General features: G+C 39.3%; 1 protein-coding gene across 1 annotated transcript in view; it reads left to right on the forward strand.

Moving 5' to 3' along the window:
• Nucleotides 1–21,773, forward strand: part of LOC111231607 (ATP-binding cassette sub-family A member 1-like) — a 146,165-nt gene that overhangs the window by 23,750 nt on the left and 100,642 nt on the right. Inside the window, exons 10-14 of the mRNA XM_022758766.1 lie at nt 5,641–5,780; nt 6,495–6,611; nt 10,342–10,539; nt 14,071–14,276; nt 14,962–15,138. Coding sequence (XP_022614487.1) covers nt 5,641–5,780; nt 6,495–6,611; nt 10,342–10,539; nt 14,071–14,276; nt 14,962–15,138 — 838 coding nt within the window. The remainder of the gene's footprint in view (nt 1–5,640; nt 5,781–6,494; nt 6,612–10,341; nt 10,540–14,070; nt 14,277–14,961; nt 15,139–21,773) is intronic.

The following is a 21,773-nucleotide window of genomic DNA, read 5'->3' on the forward strand; positions in this document are numbered from 1 at the left end:
AAAAAATACATGCTGGTACTCCACTATTACAAGGATATACATAATAGATACAGTATTTGGGAAAGCTTTTTTTTCAGAAACCCTACATGCACACAAACCATCCTTACTGGTGCTGTGCATTAAAAAAGTAAATAAAAATAGCACAACAAATATAGGTGGTGATTGGGGAAGCCTTGAAAATCATTGAATATGTTTGTGCCACAAAAACCTTAAAATGAATTCTTCAGTGTAACATCTTGCTGCCTCGTGCTCATTAGAGACCATGCATTCCAGTTTCATTAAATGCCTGTTCTTTGGAGAAAACTGCACAAAATTAGATTTTAATAAGACGCCTCTATTCCCTGGGAATAAAGTTATACTGTAAAGTGGGATTGCATGCTAGTGCCAGCACAAATTAGCAAAAACATTGTATCATCCATACAAAATAAGCACCAACGTCTCTGTTAGCATGCTAATGGCTGTTTTGGATTTGCCGTGGCATTTCATTGTGTTGGTCTGTGTACAGTTAAATGAATCTGGAATATGCAGTATGTCTGCATAATGGCCAATTACAACTCCTTTGTAAGTGTAAAAGTACACTCAAAGGAATAGTAACACAGCTACAATAAAGGCCAACGCTGAGGTTTTGTTAACAGTTCAGTAATGTTCCCCTCCTAATTAATCGCTGACAGCAAAGGAAAACTTCTGAATCATTATACAGAACAGTTGGGGTGGTGACTGTTCTTCCATGACAGTAAACAGTAATTTTAAGTTGATACCATTTTCAAAATTTGCCCAGTAGATGAGCATGAATAACAAGTGATTACATGGTTCGGCAATGTCATGTTTATACATTTGGTGGAGAAATATTATTGAGCAGCTGTATTTTGAGTCTTTTACACAAGTTTTTTTTTTTTCTTGCTGTTTTCATATTGGATATAATCTGGTCCAATATAGGGTATTTGAATGGGCTGGCTTCCTCTGTCGTCTGCAAGCAGAAATAGGTTGACTGTTTAAAGCAAAATACAATTGAAGCACAAGAGTTTTAACTGTTCATCTGACTTCTTTTAATTTTCAAAGGGAAAATTTAGTCGTAGCTGCAACTTCAGTGTTCGCATATAAATATTTAATTAATGCATCTTCTATTGATCTGTCAAAATAACCTCTTTCACTGTCCTATTTTTACTGGTGATTTTCTCTGACACTGCTCATAAAATTTCCTAATAATCATAGACTTGTACAGTCATCCTCACAGCATTAGCCCCTGGGTGTCTTTTTAATAATTAGTAATTGGTACCCTTTATTTCTAGTTTCAAGCACATCTCTTTAATATATACTGGAGCCGGTGAAGCCATAATACGTGTCTATTGGCAGTTGTTGGGAGTGAGAGAGGCCTGTCTTATACCACTGAATGTCAAAGCTGCTTCTCTCTGTCTCTTGTGAGAGTGACTTCAATGACATTTATTCAAGCCTATTTGATTTTCTGTTGGAAAGCTGCAAGGTAGCACTTGATTTGTACTGCTTGTAAGATTTGCACTGCTTGAAAAAAAAAAAAGTGCTTCTTGATTCATGCATGGGGAAGTTCACTTTAAATTGGCATATTCAGTGTACATATGTACTGCATGTGTGTATGTCTGTCTTAGTGTGTACATGCTTGCCTGCCTCTTGCTGTGCATTGCATGAAACGCCTGAATTATGAGCAATGCAAACTTGGAGTAATATCCTTTCCCATGCGTGTGCACACTTGCATGTCTGCACATGTGATTTGGAGTGCGAGGCGGTGTGTAGCACCAGCATTTGTAGTGTGTCAACGGCGCTGTCTCACTGTAGTGCTGAACTGAGCCCATCTCCAGGGTGCAGCTCAAATTGATTAAATTTGCCAGGTAAGTTGAGGGGCTGACTTGAGGCTCCAAGCAATTATTTGACTGTGGCTAAACCTGGTGTAAAGAACAGATTCTCTTGTTCTTTCATGCCACCGTTTTGTAATAAAGTAAAGATCTGTTGTCAAAAAGAACTACACCGCTCACAGCTCTGGAGAATGTGTAACCACTATAATTTGATTCTCCCTTTAGCACACAAAATATCAGAACCTGATATCTCTTTCCCATGAATAAAGATACCTAATATTAGGGTGCTATGCATTTGACACTGCTATCTATATTCATGCTTCGTTGGCGAGTAGAATTCTTTATTTTTTGTTTCTTGTTATTGGTCTGAGCATTTTAGTCAAGGCCCATGTGCTCTGCTGTCTGTTGTCATCATCACTTACATAACATAACATATTTATGAAACAAGGAAGCATACTGTTAACACAAGAGACGTGTCCAGAGATGCAGAGGGCTTCAAATGAAAACATATACATGTGTTGCAGACACATATTGAACTGTACGAGGACAGCTGCAGTGAGCTAATTTTGAATTAGTGCAGACCACAGGGATATGGATATGGCTATGTCATAGGACAAAGAGTGCCCGCGACGTTCTGCTTGATGGGGTGGTGACACAGGGGATGAGGTGAAGATTCATCAGACCAGACAGTGTTTAGTTTTGTTGAGCCCGTGCTCACTTCAGTTTCTGTTCTTGGCTGACAGCTAAAGGAACACGTCAGGCTCCTCTGCTGCTGTAGCCCATCTGCCTCAAGGTTCAACATGTCGATTCTCAGAAGCTTTTCTGCTCGCCGCAATTGTAAAGAGTGGTTATCTGAGTTACTGTAGCCTCTCTGTCAGTTCCAACTATAGTCTGGCCAATTTTCCTCTGACCTCTCTCATCAGCTGTCACCGCTGGATGTTCTTTGTTTCTTCCACATTCATAGTAAACTCTACAGACTGTTAAATCTCAGGAGATCAGCAGTTTCAGAAACACTCAAACCATGCCTGTCAGGCACCAACAAACACGCCACGGTCAAAGTCACTGAGATCATTTTTTCCCATTCTGATTGATGTGAACATAAACTGAAGGTCCTGCCCTGTACCTGCAGGATTTCATGCATTGCACTGCTGTTACATGATTGGCTGACTGGATAATTGTATTAGGAAGCAGGTGTACAGGTGCTCCTTATGAAGTGCTTAGAGAGTTCAAACACAGTGCGTTTGCCTGCACACACTAGATGTCTACCTTGTGACCCCTTACATTGAAGCATTGTCCGCGACCCCACGTTAAAGGTACCCTCTGGAGTTTGCTTGTAAACAAGCAGGTGGAGTGTGTATCCTTGAAGTCTAACATACTTGTTGAATGCATTTCCCTCAATACAAAATATTTTCAAAACAGATTTATTTGACTAGTTTAAATGCTGCAATGTTTGTCAAGGATGGATGCGCAAGGATGCACAGAGATACAAAAACTTCTAAGTGGATGTGTGTTACAAGTCAAAAAGGAATTTTATTTTCTTTTCATATGGTTTTAAGAGAATTATTTTAAGAGGCTTGAAAGCATCTGGTATTAAACAGGAAAAAAGAAGGAAAAACTAAAAAGCTGTGAAAAAACATTAGTTTGTGTAACAGAAATATTTTTCCAGTGTAGATCTTTAATCATTTTGTAATCGCTCGAGTTTATCTTGGCACCCCATCGTGGGTCCAGACCTCTAGATTGGGAACCACTGCTTTATGGTGACTGGTCTAATCTTGTCTTTCATGTTCAGTTTTTACAATTTGGAGTCTCTTTTTTTTTTTTTTCCAAAAGACAGCTAACAGTCTACTGAGCTGACGGCTACTGAGCTGTGTGACACACACATTTCCTGTCTTTCAAGTGTTATGATTGCAGGAAGTTGCATCTGTGCAGTCTGTGGAGGGAACAGCTGGCCAGACTCATACTAGGTGGTGGCCATTAGCTCATTAGCTCTCTGCACACAGACCTCCCTGGAGCACCTGGGAAAGATGGCCAGCAGGCAGAACGGCTAACATTTAATTGCACTGAAAATGTCCGCTAAAATCTCCCCGATGGAGAAAATGGTTGTCCTGATGAGATGAGTGGGAGAGGAAAATTGAAGTCTTGATGCGGTGCTGACAGGGGAAAAATGAAAAAAAAAAAAAAAAAAGGACATGAAAAGGCACTGATGTAATGACAGGTGTCTGGACAAAAAGGACAGTTAGCATCAGGTCTGAAAGACAGACGGTTCTAATTGACTGGCCGAGGACACAGCGAGTTGATCAATTGTTTGATGAAGTGCTACGCTACAGGAATCACATATTTTCAATCAGAGCAATGCAGGCACCCTCCCAGCACACGCTTTCTGCCTACTCCAGGTTCCATTACTTTCAGTGCGGGTCCTCATGTAACCTATTCAGCTCTCTACCAACCTGGCAATATTCACGCTGGCAGATAAGTTAAAGTAGTAGTGATTGTTCTGTTGCTGAGCATATTGACTTTTCTCCTCTGCTCTGTAGAAGCTTTTCCTTATTACTCAGGTCTGAGCTCTTGTCTCCGTGTTTTCCTCTGCCTGTGTGTGTGTGTGTGTGTGTGTGTGTGTGTGTGTGTGTGTGTGTGTGTGTGTGTGTGTGTGTGTTTGTGTGCGTGTGTGTGTTTATTTTTAAATAACCCCAACTTTTAGTAAATACATCCACTTTGCAACTCCCTGGTCACTGTTCTGAAATAAAGTGACCCGACATCCACTTTCATGAAAGCTTTTCATTCGATAAATTCAGGTGGCACATTCCCTGGTTGCAGCAGCAGCAATGGCGAATCAGATAGTAAGCTTTCTTATCAATGTCAGACTGCAGGAAAAATTATTTAATCAACAAAGATGATTTATTTTAGGTGCATTTAAAGTACTTGGTATTTCTTTCCTAATATAAGGGCTAGGGTGCAACCTAAAACGTATCACAAAACATTTCTGGCGTCAAATGATTTGCTAGCCACAAAACCACATCTCTACATTATTAGGGAGTCACATCCAACAGTGAACTTTATTTCTGGAGCTCTTTTTTCATGAAAGTTCCAAAGGGCTTTATGGGGGGAAATAAGAACATTTAGGCAAAAAAGCAAACAAGAAAAACACAGAACACACAGAGGATAAAAATAACTTACAGAAGTAAAAGAAAATGTAACAAAGGGTGCAGCTGTAAAACCAGAACAAGCATTAATCATTAACAGAATTTCTTATGAGTAATGTTTCAAGTAGGAAAAAAATCAAAATGTTGTGTAACTGCCCGTTTTTGTGTATCATTGCACATGTTATATTGACAGTTAATGGGAATATTTGATTTAACACTTATTTAACACAATTTGCTTTTCTCAATCGTTTTTCTAATCATACAAACGTTGGTTTCTGAAAATGTTCATGATATTTATGATGCATTGGTAATGTGATATGTCTGTCTAAAGGTCTCTAATTTATTAAAAAATGTCTGCTTTGTTAATAAATATGATATTAAAAGGTCAAAATGTTTGCTTAATGGTTCATATTTGCTCACTCAGGGTTGAGAAAAAGTATTGAAAGGGTTGTTATGATAGTGACATATAAATATCAAACTCATGTGCAATATTTATCATGTTTGCTTCTTGGTTGCCTCAAATTCTGTGATTCCGCACAGCTCAAAGCTTGTTTGTCCTCTTTCCCCCTCTCCCATACGTGCTGTGTGCACATAGGATTCAGAAATTTAGAGTTATTTTTCTGGTTTTTCCTTCAATTTCCCTGTCTTATAACCTCCCTTATTTTCGTCTATAGATGCGTTTTGTCAGACCTTAGTCGACACCCTGGAGGGCACACCTGGTCTGCGCAACATTTGGAGCACCTTCAAGCCGTTAGTGCTTGGCAAAGTCCTCTACACACCTGATACACCTGCTGCTCGCCTCATTGTGAAGGAAGTAAGTTTAGAGAGAAAAATGCGGTGAATTTACACTGGCTTTTCATGCACTTCAAAAGTAGCTGAATATGTTGCTCATGTCAGAAATTTTATTGTAACAGACATTTTTTTGTTTAAGATACTATGTGTGTGTGTATATCATGTATGAACAGGATCAGATGAAGTACATTATCAGTTTGAAGAAGCCTCCAGTTAGGGCATGAAAAACACACACAACGTTAAATAATACAATAATACAGTCCAGTAGTTAGTCAGGAGGCCTGTTCATGGAATGCAAAGGATGTAATGTGTTATCATGACATGATATTTCTCCAAGATACTAGCATCAATGTGATAACGGCATAAGCAAAACAAACAACAGGCAGGCGGTGAGGATTTTGCATTTAGAATACATTATGAGCATGAGCAAGATCTGCAGACTTCACAGCAAGAGGCCCGACGTTGGCGCAGGAGGCTCTCTTCACAACAGACATAGTCAGATTGTTTACAAGTCAATGTTCAGGGGTAAATAACCCCATTTACATTCAACTCCATGGGTGGTGGCAGTGTTACAATGTGATGACTTCCTCCGGGGATTAGCTGAAATGTGCAGATGTGGAGTACTTTCATGTCTGGATTGGCTCAGAGCAAATGGAAGAGGCTCAGTGGGTATGCTTTCAGTCAGGGAGAGGTGAGATGAATATGTTGTTAAGTATAGTTTTTCTTTTTGTTTCAGGCAAACAGCACATTCAATGCCTTGGCTATGTTAAAGGAGCTCGCTGATTTGTGGGATGAACTTGGGCCACGTGTCTGGGATTTCCTCCAAAATAGTCCTCAAGTGAATGCAATACGGGTAAGACTCTGCACTAACACCTTAGATTTTTACTGTGACTGGTTTCAGAGAAAACTTCATATTTAAAAAAAAAAAAAAATCTTTGAAAGGTTACACTTATTCAAATTGTAAACATGTAACATACATGCAAACTCTTATTTGATACAGGCAGGGACCATTAGCTATGCATCAAAACTGGGTGTGACAGTGACCTCTTGGAGTCTTTTCTAGTTGCCTGGCAACCTTCATGGTGATGCCGAAACTCACCATTTTTAGTTTTTATTGAAGAAAAAAAAAATGCATTATTTTCATTTTTAAATTACATAGAATGACTGGCACATGATCAGCAGCTCAATTGCACCTTTTTCTCTACATGCTACAGTATTGTTCTCTACACTACGCTTCTTTCAAAAATCTATTTTTCAGGAAAAATCTGTAAAAATGAAAATGATGAGCCTTGTATATATGCAGGTGAGAATATACATGTAGTGTATATCAATTTGTTGTACCTCTCTGTTAGATGTGGAAACCGAGGGAGGAAAGTAATTATGTATAAGTGCAGGATAATTTTCATCCTGGCAGAAAGGATTATCTATAGAAGTAGAGGACATGGACTCTTTGCCACCACTTTTCTCTCTCCCTCCTGCTCCTCTTCTCTCTCTCTTTGCCTCTTGCCGTATTTCCTTGACACTGACATTACTCCAGTGTCACTCCAAATGAGCTTATAGGCAGCTGGAGGGAAGCAGACATTGGGAGCTCCATATAGCCAGGGTATTCATTACCCTAGCCCTAACCTTTACACAAATGGGCCGGCAATCCTCCTTTGTCTTCATTTTCTCCCAGCCCAGCTCTTTCTCTCTCCACCTCTCGCTATGTATGGTGGCTTCAGAGGTTTGTCATCTTCAGAGGTCCTTCAAGGTCGCAGACACGTTTTACGTTGATGGACCAATTACCATCACCACCACAACTACATTTGATAGAAGATAGAAGATTTAGGGTACAGAGCTGAATAGAAGGACATACTGTACTGTAGCATATCCTCCTGAAAGGGCTTACAGATGAAATTGGTCGAAAAATAAGTTTGACATTGACTAAGCTACTGATGTCTTTACTTAGTGTTTACACATTGAAGTTGTAATCCTTAAGATTTTAGTTTTAACAGCAAGCGTGGTTTCGCACTACAGGTCCCACAATTCTGGAGCAGCCACTTTGTTAGAAAATACAGAGGAGCAAGTGGTGTATTTGTTGCAGTGCAGCCAAACAAACTTGCATTGTTTTAATAGCAGGGCACAGTAAAGTTGGTTTAATTTCTGAGTTGGAGGTAATATTCCAGTGTAACCCTCCATCTCACAGTGCACCAAGACGACTCCTTCTTCTTCCATTGATCATCACAATATTTAAAACTGCTGTACAAAAATTCTAAAAAATTGACTGTTATGTACGCACTTTTCTGATGAATAGTTACACTTAGTGCTAGCATTGATAACTAATACATTCCTTTTCCTGTGATTTGTTCACAACAAAAGACACTTTGTTTCACTAGACAAACACTTTTAATGTGAAACAGCAGGAGCAGCAGGATGTTTCATTTGCATTGGCAGTAACTTAATACAGCTCTGACACGATGTAAAGAGAGCAAACCGACTGTTATTAATAACGGTAGGGATGTCATTAATAAGATAAAATTACATTGGAATAAATGCATGCTGCATTTCCATTGCACTTGGGAAGGCACTTTTATCCACTGCAAGAATGGTGGGCTCCCTATTAAAAGACTCATGATAAAAACTACTATATAGAGAGGTAATTGCTAAATGTAAATACATCAAATGGCTATTGCAGAAAATTGCAGACCATTAATAGCATCGAAAATGGGGTCTGAATTCTACAAATTGATCCCTAAAGGACGTTATCCTAAACTTAAGACTTTAATTGAATCCTAAAACATAGAGAGGAACTGCTCTCTTTGTATAAAACAACATTTATGTCATGAACATTGAATTTACAGTTCAGCAAATGTCAAGACTGGTGCACTATCATGTCACCTATGTAAAAACATTACATAGATCAGAGTGAGCTCTCACAGGCAATTTGCCACTGGGAACTGATTTCCTCTGTTTATAAAAGCCAGAAAATACATTTAATTTCTTCACTTGAAAACCCTCATGACAAACAGTTTCATTTGACACATGACCAACAAGGTTAAATGGCATTTCTGCAACTCTCTGGGCCAAATGCCACTGATCATTAAGGCAAATGCGCTCGTAGCTGGGTGAAGACTACAGAGACTGAGCAGTCACAGTCAGTTTGCCAGCATGACTCTGCTTCTACAATTTCAAAAATGACTTACAGATTTAAAATACACACATTTTTTGATGGGTCATACCCTTAATGTAGCACCCACTAAGATGGCCGTACTGATTTTTTAAAAGGTCGCATGCAGCATAGAGATTACTTAATTTGACACTTTGTCCTAAGGTTAAGCAGAATATCATCAGAAGTGTTGACACTGAAATGCCACTGAGCGCACTGGCCAGAATATATCTGAATCTCAACTCAGAATTTCACACTTTAGAGGCCCAAATCTTGATTGACGCACAGTGCCCTTTCTCTCCAAAAAGTCAGCGTCCACATGGTCCACTTTAAAATGTGAACCATGCACATACAAGCACACCGAACTGGAATTCAGACCAATTAGACACCACTACAATATGAAGATTAGGTTGGGAAATGGCGCTGCGCTAAAATTACAAATCGTATTGAATGGTTGATTTAAATACCTTATTATCTCCGTGGGTTTTAAATTCTCATTCAGTATTCCTGTGTCGACATGACAGGTAAATTATCACTCTTTTGTTTAATATAAGTTTATGTAGTAACACCCTCATTACAGGAACAGTGTCACGGGTGTTCAATTCACAGCAGTAGGAAATATGCAAATACTGGGTGGAATTGAGGGGTTGTGGCTACTAAACAGACGACAATGCATTTAAACAGGTGGGCGTAAAATTACCTTCTTACACAAGAGCTATTGTTTTATTTCTCACAACAAAAATACATATTCACGTATGGCACATACGTAGGGTTATATTTGCTCCCAGATCGGCATATCACCTTTAATATCCGTCGCATGAGCAGGTCAATTGCAGCTTGATCCACAGCCTGAGATGACAGGAAGAGGCATCACATACATGTTTCTTATCATGTTAGTGAATAGAATTGAGAGAATGGAGTCTGTATTTTCCTGACTCTTTGGTGTGTTCATGTGTGTGTGGGTGTGTATGTTATTTGTGTGTTCTTATGTATGTGTATTTGTTCACAGGCAGTTTTAATTTGCATTCATTTTAACCCTCATGTACAAGTGTCTGCACCATGCACATTTGCATATTATGCTGTGTGTGTGTGAGTGTGTATGAGTGCGTGCGCATGCGTGCATGCACATACATGCTACGTGTACTAGGTACATGAGCACTACTTCGCTGTGAGAATAGCTGATGTGCATCCCAGAGCCTGAAGTACAACAGTGCCATCTATCTTAATGCTTCTAATTAATTCTGCAGAAAAATGAATGTCAGCGGCACCATAGAACAAAGCTGACCTCTCATGCTTCTTCTTCTGAAATAATACATTGTTCTTTTAAAACCCATTTGCTTCTCATTCAGATTCCATTGCATTCATGCCACATTCAATCCAGACCTCTCACTGGTAACCATTGTAACTGTAATTAAAACCATCTTCCCCCCAAAATTAGGCTTTGCTGGCGAACCCAGTGTTTGCTGCTGCCCTCAACCAGCGTCTCAACGGCACAGGATGGACGGCCGAGCAGCTGGCCAACTTCCTCTACAATGGGCCTCCTGAGGACCGTCCACCCGGCATGCCGCCCTACGACTGGCGGGATGTTTACAACACCACTACACAGATCCTGAAGCTCCTCTCCAACTTCCTTGGTGTATGTAATTATTTTCTCTGTCTTTCATTAAATGCAAAGCACCTCATGAACCTGGCTTCCAGCTCGCTCTTGCACAGAGGGCTGTATAAGTTTTTCTGGTAAAGTGAGACATTTGATTCAAAAAAAAAGAAAAGAAAAAGCTGTTCTATGACATTTAAGGTTTTTTAAAACATAATTCTCACTGGTGAGGAAAATTGACAACACATATTTTTTCTGTCCTTCCACTGTTCTCTTTTATCCACTCCATTCTATGTCATTTACTCAATTCACCTAATATTACCCATATGGTTTCATAAGGCAGGAGTTGGGGATTTTTGACATTTAAAGTGCTCGAACAAAACTATGTGAAGCTGTTGTGAATTCCTGTTGTATCAGCTTTCTTTTCTGGGTTGTTGGTTTGCTAAAAAAAAACATGATACAGTTTAGCTAACTTAAGCCAAGCTGAGCAGCATCTTACACATTAAATATTGATGGCAATTTATTTTACTGCATCAATGGCAATTTCCCAGGCAGGATATGTAAACAAGCAGTATCAGCTATTCAATTCCCACTCATACTTTTACTTACGGACTTCAGACAGTGATCTGGCAAGAGTCCTGTGTCTCTGACATAATTGCAGCACTTTAATTTACTCCTGTATCTTTCTTTTCACGACTGTCACACAACTCTGGCAGAACACCAGGGGTGCTACAGAGTGTAAGCAGGGTGCTTTGCATCTAAGACACAATGTATCCATGTTTAGCACTGTGCTTTTTTGTTTCCTAGCTCTTTTGTGGCTGTGTCTGTGCTCTGCTGCTGTTCAAACAGAAATCAAGCCTTTTCCAGATGACGTGCGGCTTTTTTTGTCTTGTTCAATCTATCGGGTATTGTATTTTTTAGAGAACAAGCAGAAAAGACTTCGGTCTTTTATTCATTAATCTTTAATATTTTTGACTTAGCAAACTGTCAGATTCACAGGAATATCTGTCACTTCATTGTTTCCACAATAATCATGAAAACCATTGTTATGGGCTTATAGTGAATCTGTAATGGCATCAAACAGAGCGGTGTCTCTACGTAGGAACACACACACACACACACACACACACACACACACACACACACACACACACACACACACACACACACACACACACACACACACACACACACATATACACACCCGCACACACACACACACACACACACGGTTGACATTGATATATTGATCTGTGGCACAGTTTGCAGCAGAAGCCATGTACAAAGCCCCCACACACCCCCTGCCACGAAGCTCCTCTGGCAGGTAAGATGGCAGGTTGGGCCCTTGGGATTAGCCATACACGGCCATTGAAATTCCGACATAATACATTCTATTTTCTGCCCTAATGCGAATTGCATTGCTCAAAATTGATACCAGGATAGCGACAGTTATTAGACATCTTTTACTGTGGTGTCCTCTTCTCTGGGTATATACATGTGTAGGGGAAATAGAGAGCTTCTTGCAGTCTAGGGCTGAAGAGTATAAACTGTCAGCACTGTCAACAAATTGTAAGCACATAATATCCATTGGGTATTATATAGTAATGGAACTTAGGCCTATTATGATACACTAGAATGAAAATTAGAAAAAAATGCTTTTTTCATAACAAATATTTAAGACTAACATCTGATTAAAAATATAATTTAGACTGATTATATTATTTTTGGTGACTGGATTTGCATGTGCTGTCTGTATGGTGAATAACCAACAACAATCCCTCTTTAGAGCAAGGATTACTAAAGCATACTGTATATCGAGAAAAACAAGCTAACACAAATCAAATGTGCAGATACAGAACACAGAAGACATACACTGTTTAATAATATGTACTCACTAAGTACTAAATTGTACCCTTGAAATAATAATCTACATTAACTCGAGTTGCCCAGAAATCTATCGTCATTTTATAAGTTGACGTGCCAGCATGAATACTAAAGAATCAGACTGCATTTCGTTAATAGCACAAGCCCAAATTAGAGCCACAAACCCCTGTGTCACTTGTGAACTGCCCCACAGTTTAACAGGATCATGGGACTAATGGTGGGATTTCTAAAATATGAATAAGAATACCAAGAGTCATGTAAACAGCATAACAGGTCATTATGAAGGGATCGTGGCAGTAGCAACAGCAGCAAACAATGCCATTACATCATCTTCATACCCCTGGGAATAAAACTTCATTAGCAGCTTCAGATGACACTAGTCTGGTGCTTACTGAGGATGTTGCACTGCATTACAGTATCATTTCTTTAAACATTAATATAAGGACAACCCTACTGTGCTGTATGATATACTCTGACTCCTGAAGTCTCTCCTACACGAGAGGATTAAATTGATTTGTAGTGTGTGATGTCCTCCACGGAACTGATTCCTAGCAGTCACACAACCCTTTGACCAGCATCATATGTTAATAATGTCATGGAGATCCAGTCATGTTAATGCTGTCACTTAACTATCAGCTGTCAGCGGCGCCGGCACTGGAAGCACGACACAACCTTGGCTGCACAGCTGCATACGTTGCCCATCGATGTTCCTCTGAATTAGGCCAAAATGGGATTGGGCAAGATATCAGTGAGAAGAGTTTCTCAGTCCAGAGCTGAAGTCAGATTGTTGATACAAGACAGCTTAGCCATAGCTACCAATCCAGTGGTTAGAGACAAAGAACTAAATGCATAAACATGCTCTATCTCTTTAAAGAGCACCATTGCTCGTAGGGTTTGGAGAAACAGAGAATGGTGTTCAAGATGGGACACAAAGCATTTCAACATAGATTGCAAACACACTTTTGTAAATGCAGTAAACTGCAATATCTTTAATTACTGTAAATATACCAGTAAGAAAATCATGTTTTCCTACAAGTAGTTTAAAATAAATGTCTATCATGATTTAAATTAGTCACCAGATGTCATGGTTAACATGTAACTCCTGTCATCTGGTTTATGTAGAGCATTTTCTTCCATACGTTTCGCTCGGCACTGGTCCAAACTCTGGGCTCATGCAACCATTCCACTGCTCTGATACCCTGACTAGCATGTACTGAACAAATGCTGTTATGATATTTTGTTTCCCACCATAGCTTGATATAGAATACAGACTAGAGAATCCTGGGGGAGAAATGATAAAACTATTGCAGCACTGAGATGTGAGGACAGCTGTCAGGTGTGACTGCCTCCCAGGATGGCTTGCTCATTATCGTCTCGTGAAACAGAGGGACAAGGCTACAGAACAGGGAGTGCTAGCGAGGCTGTATCTCATTTGCTTGTCTCTGCTGAAGCCCAAAACATTTCCCACCCCCTGGCAGCTCCAGATAATTTGGAACTGCACTCTGCGTGGTTTAGTCAATAGCTGAGTGATACTTTTGGCCAAATATCCATCTGCCATTCTGCCAGTGAGTTCCTGCCTGCCTCTTTTTTATTTTCTCTTTTATAGATACTAAAGATTTATATATAAAATGGGAATGATTTAATGTATTGTTATTGAAAAAAGTAAGGCATTTCTGTATTTCTTCACAGTGTTTAGACCTGAATAAGTTTGAGGCAGCCCCCACTGAAGCCCATCTGGTGAGCAAAGCACTGGAGCTTCTGAAGAATGATACGTACTGGGCCAGTGTTGTCTTTGGAAACCTCCAACCCGACGCCAGCCAACCCACTCCTTATGTCGAGTACAAAATCCGCATGGACATCGATGAAGTAGAGCGTACAAACAAAGTGAAAGACAGGTATGTGAAACAGCTCAGTAGGGCACTATCATCACACCTATTAAAATATTGTTGAAGGAATAATTTAATATTTCAAGAAATATAATTATTTGAGTTAGATGCCAAGGAAATGCTCATATTTGTAACTAATTATTAGCCTATAGTCAGGAGATGATTAAATCATCTTAGCATAAAGACTGGAAAGGGGGAAACAGCTTGCCTGGCTTTGTCCAAAGGTAAAAACAAACAAACTCAAAATCAGTAAACCTTTATACTATTTACTGTCTTTATGCTAAGTTAAGCTTACTGTCTCCTGGCTCTAGCTTCTTATTTAACTTCAGCATAATGACAGGAAGGAGGTGGACAGAGCTAGCCTGGCTCTGTCAAAAGGTAACAAAATGACAAGCAGATGCTAAAGTCAGCTAATGACGTGCAGGCTTTAGCTCCATATTTCATGCACAGACATGAGAGTAGTTTTGGTCTTCTTGTTAAACTCTTAGCAAGAAAGTTGTGTTGTCCTTTCTGCTAGCCAGAGAATATGATCTTTTCTTGTCTTTTAAAGTTTACTATCTAAAAATATCACCTGTAAAAACAGCCATGATTCTCTGACAGTATTTCTGACTGTAGTCAGTAGTTCTGACTCTTTCTAGTTGTGGTTTCCACACCCTTTGCTAAGACAGATCATGGTGTGTCTGCTTTTAATAAGGTTATGGTCTCCCGGGGCCCGAGACAAATCCTTTAACGACCTGCGCTATATATGGGGAGGCTTCGCCTACCTGCAGGATATGATGGACCATGGCATTATACGAGTGCAAACGTCAAAGACCCAACCCCTCGGTGTTTTTGTCCAGCAAATGCCATACCCTTGTTTCGTGGATGACGTGTGAGTACAAAAGCTTTTATCTGTCAGCCTTGTGATTAGAAGAAGAGGAAGGTAGAATTACAGCAATAAAATTCTACTCATTCTGGGTAGTTGCCACCCTCTGCCACCACATAGTTGAATTATGGTCTTATCTATCGCTTAGGCCCTTCAGATTTCCCTGTGGAAACTTCAAGATGCTTTCTTATTTGTCTAATTTACTCTTTCTTTAATATCTGTGTTGATCTTCTGCTAGTGTTGTATGCTACCACTGATCACAGATGAAAGGACTACGATAGGTAACTCCTCTCATAATGTCACTGTTGAAAGTCAATAATAAAAATGTAGCATCCGTGAAGATAATTTTAATCATGAATTGAGGGTCAGCGAGGGGAAAGAAATGAATGAAGGCAGGAGGGAAAGAGTTGGGCAAAACTATTGATTTTAGTCAAACCACAGGAAATTCCTGAATAGTTGATGGATGCTTAATTATTTAAGCAACCACCACGAGTCCCTTCCTTCCTTGTATTTCCAAGGCATTTTACTCTTAACGAAGTGAGTATACTGTATCGCACGTCTCATAGCTCCATCACATGTAAAGATTGATGCCAGCACTCTATCTGTGTTGCGTACGTATCCACTGATACTGCTCACTTCTATCATGTTAGATCATTCACCTAGGGACACAAATGATGTGGTATCACTATGAATCTTCCAAAGCCAAGATTTCCTCAGAGTCTGGGAAATTACTCCCATCCACACAGCATTATGATCTCCATTAATAAAGGAAAAGCCCAGTGATGCCATCAAGAGAAAAGATAATTACCTGGGAGATTTAAGTCCAGCAACACAATGCGCCCTTTTAGTAGACGAAAAATATTCACTCCCTGTGGGAAACACAGTCCTAGAGATTAGGGATGTAATTTTAAAATATTCTGTGCTTTGGATAGCACAGAATTTACACTAAAGCAATCTTCAGGGGGCGTTTGGATCATCATATTTAAACAGACCGAAGCAAAAAGAAAGATGAAAATTATAACTTCATATCCAAGATGCATTTGGGTTGCATTCCATCTGTGTTGCAGAAAACCCACACACAGATCAATATTTACTCTTTGATTCTCACCACCCACTGGAGCACAAGCCGGGGGTTATCAGAACCCTACAACATAGGGCTCAGAACCTGCCCACAAGGACAGAGGGGAAAGAGAAGGAGTAAAAACACATCAGGGAAGCACTTAAAAAGTGGGCCTTCGTCAAAGCCCAGAAATACTCTGAGGAAGACACTTGTCCACCCTAAAGACAAAACATCCGTCCATAAGCAGAGCAATGTGTTGTTTACACTTAAATGCAGCGATGAATGCACAGATCTCCCCGTTGCGGAAACAAAACAACTGCTTCACAAGCACACGGCAGAACACAGGAGACCCAGTTCCTCTGGTCAGCCGTTCACCTACATCTAAAGGACAAGGGACGCTGGTTTAAGAACAACAGTGTCCACATTTTGGCCAGAGAAGAAGTGAAAGGAGTGAAAGAAGTCATCTACATCAAACAGAGGAGGTTGGCAACGGAACCTCTTATCAGCCACCTACAATACAGTCTTCAGATCCCTCCCCAGGTGGCTTAACACCCATTTACACCATGACTCCCTCGCCCCCACAACTCACATGATTGCCGTGTTCGTCAATGACTCACATGTAACCTGAACGACTCTCAAAGTCTTGATGATCCCACAAGAGGTTAATACCTGAGACTAACTGAGGAAGCCAGTCAGAACTCCAAGCAAGTCCTGTTGCCTTCATATAGCACTTAGAGGTACCATGACCTAGGATGACCGAGAATCTTCACAGATATTTAGGCTGCTAATATCTACAAGAATGCTGTTGTTGAAATACCAGTTTTGAATAATAATACTCTGTTCTGTACTGGATCATTGCCTCAGAGACATAAGAAACAAGAGCACATCTGTGTTATGAAAACCATATTCAAAGTAATGGCTTTATTGATTTAGTTTTCATCATTTGGGTTTTCTATTGCTTCTCTATGAAGTGCTTACTTCCCTGTGATTTATATTCACATTGGGGCGTCAAGATTATATGTAGTTTCACTGCTTTGCAATTCATTTTCTAGCTGCTTTAGTAAACCAGGTTTAAGACACATATTTCATATTTGTTTTAACTGCCTCAGTGGGTACAGCGTCTTTGACATGCCAGACAATGGGATACGTTCAGAGGTACTAATTGGAGGGAAGATAACTAAATACCGCACCCAGTGGAAATACTCATCTGAGATTGGATTTTGGCATTTCAAATTTACTGAGGCACAAATCATCTATTTTATACATTAACGGATAGACGTGCTGCAGACAGAGGATGACTGGCATTCCTACTGTTGCCTTTTTGGGCATTTCTTTACATGCCTGTTTTTTCCAATATAAAAACAGCCAAAACTTTGCACCAGATTCCTCCATATGATAGTAATGCACAGCAGTTTCACGGATGGGATGCTCCACATTGAGCAAGCCTTTGAAATAAAAAAAAAAAAGGACCAGTTTCCTTGCATCGTTATTTACCTCTTATTGTTGTGATAATGATCTGAAATTAGACAGTCATGGTACAGCTTATTTGCTAATGACAGCCCTGTTGCCTCAGTTTCATCTTCGTAAAACAAAGGATTAATAATTACAGAAGATAAATGGAGACCATAAAGCACCACAATACCCTCAGTCCCTCTACCATTTACTCTTTCGCCTGCCTAGCCATTTGGGCATTTCTATGAATTATTAACACTTGAAAACTGCTATTTCATTCATAAATAATTGAACGTGAAATCACACAAAAGGAAGATGCGCTAAAACACAGAGAGGCATGATGGGGAAGAACCTCCATGGTAATTATTTCCATCTCGAGATGTGTTTTGTCAGCCAAAAGGAAGGAAAGAACATTGTGCATTCAAATGAATGCGTTTTTGGTCTGCTGCAACTGTTTCTTAGTTTAGAAAAAGGTTTAATCTGACTTTAAAATGTCATTAAAAAAAGGATGTTTAGATACTTAGATAGATAAATACATAGATACTTTTAGATGTGGTGTTAATAATATAAAAAAGTTATCATCGTTGGTAATATGAGATTAATAATATATACTGTGTGTATATAAAATCAATTGCCAGAAGTAATTTGCTGGCAACATAAAAAATATGTGATCGGAGTTGCAGTGTTACATGCTAAATAAAACAGGTTCTAGCAAAATTAGTTTATTAGTTTATTCTTTGTGTAAACTGGGGGTAATTTACACTTTTTACTGTATATTTAGGTTTGCACATCTTGCATTGCAATGATTTACCTAACAAAATATTTTGACAGAAGCTCAGGAAACTGTTGCCAACTGTTTCCAGTTTCTGTGAGAAGAACCTTATCATCACTTCCTTTTTTTTTTATCTTTTTTCTGTACCTTTCAGTCTGACAAAAAACAATGTGTCTGCTTCACTGATATAAACTTCAACTAACAAGACAGAATGACCTGCACTAGGCCAACACAAAGCAACACTCCTAATATCACACCTGCCTTTGAAATAATTTCCTCTCCTCATTCCTCATTTCCTCCTCACAGCTTTTGGCTGTAACTGCACCTGATGAACTACCAGCAATCTGGGCCACTTCAACCACAGCTGACCCTGTTGGCATTTTGAACTTGAGATAACCAACCTGTATTAGCTCCCACTGTCTTCCTATTCAACATTGTGCACAGGCCTGATATGATGGTATGGGATAAAGCTTGACCCCTGCGGGGCCTGATAGCACATAAACTGGTGCTTTATCAGCCGCCTCTGTGCCACCGCACGCTCCTGAATCAGAGGCATCTCTTGTTTGGATCCTGAGGCTGTGCTACCCCATCAATAGGTCTTTCACATTCACATGGGCTTGATGTGAGATCTAAGGCTGCTTTCAGCAACACATAACACAGGCCTGCAGTGGACATGAGGAATATCCAAGTCAAGGATGTGAGAGAGAGATATGCTTTTGTCCATCCGCAGTAGCTAATTAACCTCATGTGTGCACTGTTAGTAATGAGAGCGGGTGAAATAGTTAAGCATAATTGGGACATCTGAAGCTCATAACAAGCAAAAATCAACGGCTGATGTTTTGTTTCACGTTTATAGTCACGTGCTGTATTAATAACGTTAAGAAATATTCCCTGTATGCCTCCCCACGCACTAAAAGGCCCCCTTTGTAGCTTTAAGTGGAGGGCTTTAAATACACTGTGATTCTTTGTTTCTAAAAATGGTATCTCCCTGCTTGCATAAGAGAAAAGGAGCAGCAATTACATGTAAAGTACAGACAGCACAGTTTTGCAAGTGGTCATTGTTAACATGCCAAATGGTCAGAATGCAAAGTGTCAGCATGTAGCCAATCCACATGTTGATTAGTATTAAAGCTGAGTGCACAATAAGAGCTGTGCATTTATGAGTTTTTTTCGTCCTGTTTGACACTTTTCAAGACCTGGCATTATGTAGCATCAGATGGAGGCTGAATGGCAGGCACTGCAGTATTCTTACCATCCAAGCACATAAGGTGCTGGGGTATTTGTAATTAAATATAAAATCAGTTTGCACAGTTGTGCTTTTTCTTTTGCATTTGGAATTTGCTCACATATTGCCGTACACTGAACCTGTGGAGACTGAGAGATTTCGCATCAGTTTTTGAGCTGTATGTTCAACACAATCTGTTTATGGAGCTTGACAGAATGTGTGCTCTTTCAAAAACCTGAAGGATTTTTTTTTTTTTTTTTGCTAGTCTGAACTTAATAAAACACGACTCCATATCTTTCTTCAATCTCTTTTATTAAAAGCATTCGTCCAAACTAATCAGCACTTTGTTAAATTGAATTTTAGCCTTGACCACAAAAAACTTTATCTCTCAAAAAGTAAAAGCAATTTCTTTGAACCACTGCTAAAAGGTGATATTTCTTTCATACCTGACTGAAGAATTGGCTCTGGGTTGTTAGTAAAATGTAAATCATTATCATCATGTATTAAATCATATACTATCACATCTACATTAGGACATATATATGCAGTGACCATTAAAATATGCTTTCATGTCACGTTCATAGTGTTGTAACTGATAGTAAAGTGTTCAAGGATTAAACTTCTGCTCTCAAGTAAACCTCACTCATCAATCTGAGACTGTAGATTTGAGTTGACTATGACCTGGTGCAGCAGACTGTGACCTCACAAATTCCACTCAGACATGAGACACAACCAAGAAACAGAACATTTTTCATACTACAAAAGAAAAGTGGCATTCCCCTTCCATAATATGAAATATAAAATGGCACCAGCTGAAAGAACAGTGTTGCTCGTGTCAGTTAGTTCGGTTAATACTTTCCCCAATGTGTGCATTCATGAACTGTTGCTTTAAAAAAAATACCTTGTGTTTAGTCTCGCCTCCGCCACGTCCGACTAACATTTGTCCGCATTCACTCAAAGTGAAGCGGGTGATCTAGATGACACAAAACACAGACACTAAGCCTCATTACTTCTGCTATGTTAACGCCTGGCGTCCACACTGCTCTGGAGTTTTCAAGCTCCTAAAACCGAGACTTTTGGAAACTCTGCTGACCCCGTTTTAGTTTGAGAATTCATGGGGTTGCGTTTGTAGTGGACAGGCAGAAACTGAGACTTTTTGACACGCTGACACAGACAACTGCTTCTCCTCCTGATTGGGGTTTTATCAGTCACGGCTCGACTACCAGACAGTGGTGAATGCAACACGGATAGCGACCAAAGGTTACACCAACAATCTTTTTTTAATCACTTGGAACACAATCCCTTTGGCGAATATTAAGAGTGCACGCCTCAAAAAAAAAAAAAGAAAAACGAGAGAGACCAATAAGTTCCAAAGTAATCATTCATTAATTGTAATCGAGGTAAAAGTTTGAAATTATCATATTGATTTGAAGTCATATTTGTAAAATTAATTTTTAGAATAAACCCGAAAACTTATTGATTTAATAATGTCTTAATGTCTTTTTTTTTGCTAGTTATTATAGCTTTTTAAATCTATTTTATCGTATCTCATTGTCAGCTTTCTTATTTCATTTGTCCTCTTCTTTTGAGCTTATCAGTCATCTGTGAAGCACTTTGAACTGCACTAACCTGTATGAAAAGTGCTATACAAATAACGTTTTACTGTTTGATTCATTTCTTAAAATCCAGTTATTAATATTTATAAAATGATTTACAAAGTCACCAGCCAGGAGTATTGAAAGCAGTGCATCACTATCAATGCTTATCAGTTCTCTTTTTTCCAAATGTATGGCTGAGACATACCTTTTGAAATTGTACAAAACTCTAGCTGTGTCTCAAAACTGCTTCATTGTTGGTTAATGGAATTATACAGCATTTTATAGATGGAATCTTGCTGTTGGATAAAAAAAAATGAAAAACCACATGACATATGGGATCTCTTTATGCCATAACCACATGCGCATCTCTCCTTGAGCAATAATTTGTACCAGCAATGAGATAATCCCCATTGAATAATAAAGGCTGTTCCCTTCAATGAATTGCTCATTTCCAGCCAGCCAAGAAACTCAACAGTATATTTGCTCAAAAGGAGACAGGACACTTTTTTTTTTCTTTTTTTTTTTTTTTTTTAG

Source organism: Seriola dumerili, unplaced genomic scaffold, assembly GCF_002260705.1.
Source record: "Seriola dumerili isolate Sdu_G_001 unplaced genomic scaffold, Sdu_1.0 BDQW01000309.1, whole genome shotgun sequence".
In the NCBI taxonomy this organism is placed as follows: domain Eukaryota; kingdom Metazoa; phylum Chordata; class Actinopteri; order Carangiformes; family Carangidae; genus Seriola; species Seriola dumerili.